Source organism: Cynoglossus semilaevis, chromosome 9 (genome assembly GCF_000523025.1).
Source record: "Cynoglossus semilaevis isolate Cse_v1.0 chromosome 9, Cse_v1.0, whole genome shotgun sequence".
Classification (NCBI taxonomy): domain Eukaryota; kingdom Metazoa; phylum Chordata; class Actinopteri; order Pleuronectiformes; family Cynoglossidae; genus Cynoglossus; species Cynoglossus semilaevis.
The window spans coordinates 954,254-963,473 of NC_024315.1; the positions used below are offsets into that span (position 1 = coordinate 954,254).

At 42.0% G+C, this 9,220-nt stretch overlaps 2 protein-coding genes across 3 annotated transcripts in view; both read right to left on the reverse strand.

Moving 5' to 3' along the window:
• Window positions 1-2,374, reverse strand: LOC103383215 (dynein light chain 4, axonemal). Its single transcript, XM_008316261.3, has 4 exons — window positions 2,237-2,374; window positions 1,668-1,744; window positions 1,192-1,275; window positions 1-1,120 (listed from the first exon to the last, which is right to left on the reverse strand). Exons 2-4 carry the CDS (start codon window positions 1,734-1,736, stop codon window positions 956-958), a joined length of 318 nt encoding a protein of 105 aa, XP_008314483.1. The 5' UTR covers window positions 1,737-1,744; window positions 2,237-2,374; the 3' UTR covers window positions 1-955.
• A 5,880-nt stretch (window positions 2,375-8,254) lies between these two features.
• Window positions 8,255-9,220, reverse strand: part of nptxrb (neuronal pentraxin receptor b) — a 13,489-nt gene continuing 12,523 nt past the window's right edge. For both annotated transcript variants that reach the window (XM_025058410.1, XM_025058409.1), the window contains exon 6: window positions 8,255-9,015. In XM_025058410.1, the coding sequence (XP_024914178.1) occupies window positions 8,765-9,015 (251 nt within the window). In that variant the 3' untranslated portion in view covers window positions 8,255-8,764. The remainder of the gene's footprint in view (window positions 9,016-9,220) is intronic.

Sequence of the window (9,220 nt, forward strand, 5' to 3'; positions counted from 1 at the left end):
GTTTTTTATCTCTTTATCTGTTTTTTATCACATTTCAGACTTTATTGTTCAATCAGAGCAGTTCACATGTAACGATCCGATGCAATGGATCATTACAGCCCTAGAATCTATCACATTGCGGATATCACACAGTAGGATGATATCATCATCATCATCATCATCATTCATTGGCAGGGATTATTACAAACACCTTCACAGGGAGAAAAGGTGAGTCAGGCCTAGTGTTTGCTGGGCTCTGAGGACACGGAGCCTTCGGTTGTAAGAAGATGACACCGTTATTTAAAAACAAGTTTTTTTTGTCCAAGTGGCGTCAAACTATGTACAGCTAAAAAAAACCTTACCAAGTTTATTAAAAAGACGAGCAAGGCTTGAGAGAAACAGAGAGAAAGAAGACACACGTGGAACGGTACACACTGCATGGACGGTTGCACAAAATTACTGAGGGTTTGTGACAATGTAGTGTTATCTCCAAAAAAATCCTGTGTGTGTCCAGCACACACAACAATAAAAAAATTCTGCCTTACACTCGTGCACACACACACACTCACTCGCGCGCACACACACTCCCTGAAGAGGAATGAGGAAAAAGGAGTTAGGAGACCCTGGCTGACTGTATTGTTAGTAAAGTTGGACCGACGTACATGGACTAACTTAACAGGTGACGGATGTTCTGAACGACACAGACCAAAAACTCGAAAAGAAAAATATAAAAACAAAACAGTGAATCTGGGTTAACATCATTCCCTTTCAAGTATGTTCCTTGCATTTAAACGGACGAAAGATCTTTAAAAGAATGGTTTGGGTTTTTTGTTTTTGCCAAAATGGTTGGCGTTAAAGGATTGACTTAAATTTAATGACTTGCTGCAACATAAATGTGACCGGCGGCTGGTGTTTAGTTGTAGCTGAGTGAGGGCGGCAGCGCAGGGGACGACAGATGGACGGAAACGAGGAGGTGCTACGAGCACTTCCATACACACACGGCCAGACTTCCACCGAAGAACATGTAGAGAAGGTTCTTCACCTCGTGTGTGACCTCAAAGCCAAAGCCTTCACCGATCACCACGTGCCACGAGCTGCCAAATTTCTTGTCCATGGACTCTTTGATCATCTTGGCTGCACTCTGGCAGGCAGTAAAAACTCATTAGAGATTCTATTCTTTTATCTCTTTTATCTTTTTAAAGTCACACTCACCTCATTGTTGGTGGCAAACTTCTCACAGGCTGTAACACACAACTCCATGGTCTCAACTCTCATCTCCTCAGGCATATCCGTGTGCTGAGAACACACACACACAACATTTTCTTGAGTTGTATTTTTCACATTTGCTACGTGAAAAATGCTGAAAAATCTGTTTATCCTCTCAAACTAGTTTTGCAATATTTCATCACACCCTTTGTGATATTTGTGATTGCAGGTACAGTTTAATACTTTTAACCCTTAAATATCTGTGTTTACCAAACAAATCAGCGTAGGACATCATCCTCACTGTCCCCATGTACACGTCAGGTGCACTGACAACACACGACAGAATAATCCATTTACAGCATCTTCCACTAATCATTGTAGAAACAATGACATTACACGTCCTACATTCAACCTCCTCATATTTTGGAGATGGTCGAGATGCACAGAAAATATCTTAAATTTTCACAGTTGTATGTCCTCACCCTGATCAGAGGGAAGCTGTGCAGCCTCTTGTAGTCCTCTTCCTTCTTCCCCTCGCCAGTGCCAGCCATTCTGACCCCTGGAAAAAAACAAAACAAAACATTTGCAGAGTCTTGGTGAAATCAATCCACTCCAGTGTTAAAAAGTCTCCTATTTAATGTATTTCACCACCACATGTTATTACAGAGACCAAGGTTTTACACAGTTGTCAGAGACAGTGGACGGCTAGCAGCACTTAGCCTCCAACACGCTAACTAGCTACAACAACATTATCTAAATAGTAGATTTCGTGACAATAAATAAGCTCTACAGCAAATCTCAGATAATCACCACACAATTTATATTTTCGTTGAATTTTTGGGGATTTATTTGTTGAAAACTTCGAAGAACTTACCGGGTTTGACCAGCTAGCCCATGTAGCCTAGCTTGGTCGGTGGTAAACAGCTGATGCTACCGGTAGGCGTTTTCAATCTCAATTTAAGCTCATTTTAAAATAAAAGTTCACGAACTCTGTGCCGCAGGGTTTTGTCGACAGTCTATATTTATATCGGTAAGTGTAAGAGTTACTTACGAGGCGTTTGTCCAACGGAAACCTCTCCTTTTTCTCTCCCCTCGGTTCTGTTGTTAAGGAGACATTTTAAACAACACACTTTGGTGCTCGGAAGCCACGCCCACTATCACCTTACTTCGCTGCAATTCGTTTAGAGGCTGTCACTCAGCCCGCCCCTCGTAGACCGGAAATCTTTGACATAAACTGTACTTTAAACTTTTAAAGATATACAGTATATACAGTATATATATATATATTTTACCACAGCATTATTTATTTATTTATTTTTATTTTATTATTCCGACATCTGTATCATACCTAATATTTACATTAAAATAGTTGTTTGAATACAATTTTAAAATAAATCTGGCAAACAGAACTAATGTCCCAATATTTATATATAAATATATATATACATACACACGCATATACAAATATTAACATATATGTTCAAGTAAATAAACATCATAACATATTAAGTTAGAATTAAATATTTAACGGTATAAAAAATAAAAAAAAGATTTTAAAAAAAGATGCATTTTTCTTGATAAAAGATCAAATATAATGTGAGGAATGATGTACAACAACCAATACGTATGCATTCGACTGGAAAGTCTGTCTGTTGGAGCTGCCTCTCCATCTGCCTGTCGTCCTCTAAAACACTCACAGAGTGTAAGTAATACCTTCCTTAATGACTCTCTCTCTCCCTTTCTTTGCCCCACATTCAGCTAAAAGCACCAGTGAGTAATCCCCAGGTGGAATCCTGACCCAGAACTGTCAGTCTGGGCCTCAGAGAGAGAGAGAGAGAGAGAGAGAGAGAGAGATAGTCCCAGATTCTCAGTGTCATGGTTGTGTCTGTTGACCTGGGACCGTGTCGTTATCCTCATATAACCAGTTGGTCCCACCGCCACGACCATCACCGTCAAAATAACTTTCTGATGGATCTGAATCACTCCCTGAAGAAACGTAAAAAAAAAAAAAAAAAAACATTCACAGGACGATCTGCCTTTTCTCTGTCTCTGGTGCTGCCTACAGGAGGAGGAAGGACTTTGTGGATGAGAAGTTTATTTCTACTGTCTTTTCTTCTTTTCTCATTAACGCTGACAGATGTTTGGAAATTCCCCCGTGGCTCCGAGCAGCCGAGTTCGACCCAGTTTGATAACTCCGTTTGAGACTCGGATCGGGAACAAGATTCTCAGTCGGTAATTCCTTATGAAGCTCAGGGACCACAAGTGGTCGCCATCATCTTCTTTACTCTGCAATCTGGCTTTTATTAGAAGGACGTATCACACGTACATATTAGTTTAACGTTAGATTTGACTTTTTGAACAGATATTATGATTATTACACCTGGAGGTGAATCAAATTTTTTTTTTTAAGAGTGTTTTTTTTCTACATAAAGTTGTTTTTTTTTTGTTGCTGTGTTGCCTTTTCTGAAGCCAGAAATTCTGTTCATTTTAAATGTTATTTTAGTTTTGAGGGGGAAAAAAATGTTCCAAAGAGTTGAAATAATAATTAAAAAATTCAACAAAACTTAACACAAGGCAACAGTTGACACTACAGAAAGTCTGATGTTTGTTTTCTTTTGTCAGGAATTCAGAGTTTATTATCACACACAGCGATGGTGTATTAAACACCTGGATCATGAACTGAAAAGTATCAGAAATGTTTTTGCAGAAAGCGTCGTGAAAAGATGCCGACTGCTGAAAAGGAAGGAGGAATGAAAAGAAGCTGGATGACAAAAAAACATCTTCTTAACATTCAAATGTAGCGACACAGAAATACTACAGTTCAAGGTAAACTGCAGATCAACAGAGTGTGACTGTGGAAGAAGTGGTTGGACTGAAGAGTGAGAATCAATACCGTGTTTACATTAGGTGTTGAAGAGGACGTCTGTTGACCCTTACCTTTTGTTTCCAACTCTGTATGCAAATAAGACAAACAAATATTTACTGTCAGAGAAAATACATTCAAGACGTTACAGAGAGAGAGAGTGGTTGTGGGGGCGCGGGTGTGGGTGGGGGTCTGCCGGCCTCAGGCAGAAGTAATTAAAGTGCATGTATAATTCAACAGCAAAGGAGACAGAGGAGATGAAGGAGGAAGAGGAGGAGGAGGAAGAAGAAGAAGAGGCGGACAATGACATTTACTCTGCAAACGAGCTGTGACAATGGACAGATGATCTGGAAAAGAAACAGAGTGACGGACTGATGATGACCGACCGACGGACTGATGACTCACTCACCGACAGATTGATTGGATAATAATCACAGGTCATGTCAGAACCGACTCTTGGAATCATGTCCATTATCTACGTATGATGCATTTGTTTTCTATGTGAATTACAGCAGTTATTCAGGTTATAAAACAGGAATGTCCAATTTTGAAAAACCCCCATAATGCGATGTCCGGGTTTGACCTGGACGACTTGACCACAAAAAATATTTTTTTAATTTAAGTGAATTGTTATCATTGTGACACAGCACACACTACTCCACACAACAAACTGTTTACTCAAACGGCTACATACATATATCGGTAACGGTCGATATCGGAATCGGAAATTAAGTGTTTGGACAAAAAAAAAAGTTAATATCGGACGTCCCTAGTTTTTGCTCATGTATTTACATCTACCATGCATCCTTCATCCATCCATCATCCATCCTTCATCCATCCATCCATCCATCCATCCATCATCCATTCATCATTCATCCATCCATCATCCATCATCCATCCATCCATCGATACATCTGATTAGAAAATTAAAACCATCCATCCATCATCCATCATCCATCATCCATCCATCCATCCATCCATCCATCCATCCATCCATCCATCCATCATCCATTCATCATCCATCCATCCATCCATCCATCCATCATCCATTCATCATCCATCCATCATCCATCCATCTATCCATCCATCCATCATCATCATCCATCCATCCATCCATCCTATCTAACCCTTAAATCCTCTCTGTTTACCGCTCTGTAACTTTGTTGCTAGGCTACGTGGCGGGAAACCAAGACAAAAGACAAAAGGAATCAGTGAGAGGTTAAAACGTGGCGGGAAACCAAGACAAAAGGAATCAGTGAGAGGTTAAACATCAGAGCAGAGTTGATCTGATGTCTCAGATGTGTGTGTGTGTGTGTGTGTGTGGGTAGATCAGCAGGCGTGTGAGTCACTCCAGTGTCTGTCAGTCCTGTGAGTTGATGATCATCTCTGATGAATCATGTCTCCACTGTAGGTGAGATGACCAGGGCGAGTGAGGACACGTCTCTACATGCTGTATTTTAGTCCCCGCCCCCACACTCCCTGAAATGACCTGGAGTCAGTCAGACATGACTCTGAGCATCTGTCTGTCATAGCCACTTTATTTTGATTATTATTTTTTTAATTTTATTTTTTAATCCACCTATTTCACAAAGTCATAATATCATCCAGGAAGATGCAAATAAGGACAAGTGCAAACACCGTCAGAGCCGTCGACGACCGAAAGCAAGAGAGAAGGAAAGTGACAGAGAGAGGAGAGAAGACACAGAGGAGAAACACTGAACATTTAATTCTGTTGTTGATTTTCTTTTTTTTCTTTTTCGTCTTATTTTTGCAGGGCTGTGAGCCCAGACAGGCACTTTCCAACTGCTGACTGTCTGACAGAGGAGACTCAACTCTTTTAATCACAGTTCACCTCCACAGCACAGTGTTGACAAGGAACAGTGGAGCAGTGTGTGTGTGAATCGAACCCTAAACCTTTCCAGTGGACAGATTGAAATCGCTGCTCCATTGATGTCCATTTTGAACTGATGTTGCGTTAAAAAAAAAAACATGAATCCAATGAAAACACCAGAGCTGAGGTCACATGGTCTGAGGAGACGGGGATGAAGGTAAAAGGTTTGGATTCAATTCATTTTACAGCTCGTACCAAAGCTGTTTTCAAACTATTGTTAAAATCTGGAGCTAAATTAGCGAAGTGAAAGTGAAAGTGAAACTGCTCCATTGGTTGTGGTAGTAACTCTGGGTGAATACTATTCCGCGGGCTATAATAAGAGGCTGTCTGTATTTATGCCGTCGTTTGCCGTGTTTATGTGTTTCCTGTTAGAGTAAAGTCAAGACGCGGTGTTGTTGTTTGTCGACTACTGACCTCTGAGACGGATCGCAACCTACAAAACTGACATCACGTCCTATTGACGCAGACCTCTGGTACTGCCACTGGTACGAAGACACTTCTGTAACCAGCAGAACTAGGGATGTCCGACATTAACTTGTTGCCGATATCCGACGTGCCGATATTGTATATTTTGCATACAATCCTCAGATTATTAAAATAGATAAATAAAATCAGCTGCAATGCTGCCATCTAGTGACTTTCTCTTTCATGTAGAGCCGTTTTTCCCCAAAATTATTTTTAGGACACATATCATTTAACGAAACCCAGACATTGTGTTTTTCGGATTTTCATTATCGGAGGGAAAACCCGATAATGATCATTACAGCAATTACATAATTACGCTAATTTCGGGTCAGCCGATATTATCGGACATCCCTATAAAACGTAACTTTATCTTTATCTGCTACTTTTGAACCCACAGGCCACTTCAAAGGAAACATTAAACCACATTATTCAATATAAAAGTCTAAAGAGTTTGGTCTATTTTTTTTTCTCATAACTTTTTTTGGATGTTGCTCTGACATATAAGTCACGTTGACCTTTAACGAAGGCAGACCGTGAATCTGGGTTAGGCTAACTCCAGCGTACTAATTTATAATATAACACAGGTTAATGACCTTCGCTCGGCCTGTCAGGCTGACGGAGCCTTTGTTCAAAGTTCCAACATTTCAAAAGGTCAAATTTGACTGACGTGTCCAAAAGATAAATGCCTGCTGCAGTTTAGATGAATTTTTTTTTTTTTTGTTCTCTCAATTTTTCAGCGATGATCTTTTCATGATGTGATTCATTCCAGGTTTAATTGCTTTCACTTACTCACAGAGAGGTCTTTTCAATTCGCCGTTTGAGTCCTGCATTAATCATTAGACGCACCCAGAGCAGGAAATGGAAAATGACCGAGGCACAGACTTTCCAACATCTGCGGAGATTACGATCTGAAGGTTCGGGAATTGATGGCGTGGTATCAAAGACTCACCGTCACTTTAAATTCTGTTTTAATTTCGTTGGTTTTTGTTTGTTTGTTTGTGTCGTCTGAGTCGACAGCTGCCTGACGGCTGCCGCGGAGTGAAGTTAATTAAAGGAAGAGTCTTTAATTTACTGATGATGAAGAGTTTGATGCTGTGGTCAAGATGGCCATCACGGAACTATTTCATTCCAAAGACTTCCGGCATTTTCCGAGGATCAGATTCACATCGGCGTTCCAGTGTGTTACAGTTACCGCAGTGGTGCCCAACCCCCGGGCTGCGGACCGGCACTGGTCCGTGGGTCAATGGGCTGCGGCCCGGCACTGGTCCGTGGGTCAATTGGTACCAGGCCGCAGAGAAAGAATGCAGAACTGACGTTGTTTCCGTTTTATTTATATCTGTGACTCGGTCACACGTCAGACCTACGTCCGCTACCAACACGGCGGAGCGATGTTACGATGACGCCGCTAATAAAGTTGACTACACCGTAGCTTAGCGTTTATTATCATGATTTGAAAATACCAGTTTTTATGGCGGTCGTATCATTTGTTCAGTTGTTTTTATCCGCCACACCTTAAAGTGGCGCAAAAAAGGTCGGGAACCGCAGAGCTACTGGACGGACCGGGGCTGTTTTCATGCACGCTCGTTTGAGTTGCACCCAACGAGAAATCACATTACGTTTCCATTTGCTTCCGTTTATGTTTGTGATGATTTCATCAGTCTGTTTGTTACGCGATTTTTTTTTAGAGGTCGTTGGATTTGGATTCTGAGCAGAACTGTTGAAACCCGACTCTGCGGGGCTGTGGTGGAGTGTTTGAGGCTACAGCAGGGGGCGCAAACTGGCACAACATCAGCAGATACACTACACAATATACTGTACATATATAGGACCACTGTATGACCAGATCATGGTACAGTACACACAGAGACTTTACTCGACAGGTTCATTCACAGTTACCAACAAAATCAACAAAAAAATCCATTTCTTTTTTTCTTTTTTTTTTCAGAAGCAGCGTTGCCATGACACCGTCTCGTTAGTCAGCTGTCGATGGACGCTCAGTCGGCTGAACTGAATCACATAGAAATGCTAACATGATTGAAGGTCTCTTAGCTCAACACGCCCTGGTTTTTCCACACGTTGTTCCTGTTTCAGCTGAAAACCGAAGCCAGACTTGAATTTCTGACCAGAATCTCCCTTCGTTCTCATGTTCATGTCAGATGTTGATCCACCCACGCAGCCTGAGACACAAGAACACAAACCAGTCCAGGACCCGGGTCCTTCAGTCCACGTGAAGGGGCCTCGTTCGCCAGCAAATAAATATACTGTAAAGTCAAATATGGTACGCCTTTAAAATCCTACGACAACTCCTTAACTGAGCTACGAAACAACACCACCCGCGAGCCAACGCTCTCCATCGCCCCTCACTGATTTGTGCTGGAGGGACTGGATCTCTGTGGACCGTGACAGGGGTCCATGGACTCCTTGGTTGCGCCGCTGTAAACATCTACATCGTGGTCGGTCCAGGGGGCGATGTTCCCGAGTGCCGAGGAGCTGCATTCGGCCAGGGCAGCCACTTCTGCGGGTTTCAGCACCCGGTCCCACAGGTTGAACTGGGAGAGCTCCCCCACCAGGGCCTGGGAGGCGTCGAACCGACCACCCAAGGTGTCCTGGGGAAAAAAAGAGACGGGAGAGAGAGTGGTGAGGAACCGGCAGGAAACTGAGACCTGGATGAACGTCGTCACACTTCTAAATAAATAAATACTCTGGGCTAACTGTCCTCAAACCCACGCCCCCTGCAGGAAGTTGCTGTAAAGTGGATGAATTACCTGATGAAAACGCAGCAAAACTGTTCATAAACGACGCCTCAGGTTGAAGAA

Coding starts and splice junctions, on each gene's coding strand:
- LOC103383215 (XM_008316261.3), bottom strand. CDS start 1,736: ATGGCTGGCACTGGCGAGGGGAAGAAGGAAGAGGACTACAAGAGGCTG. Junction 1,276..1,667: donor ACAGCTTCCCTCTGATCAGG/GTGAGGACATAC, acceptor GTGTGTTCTCAG/CACACGGATATGCCTGAGGA. Junction 1,121..1,191: donor AGTTTGCCACCAACAATGAG/GTGAGTGTGACT, acceptor ACTGCCTGCCAG/AGTGCAGCCAAGATGATCAA.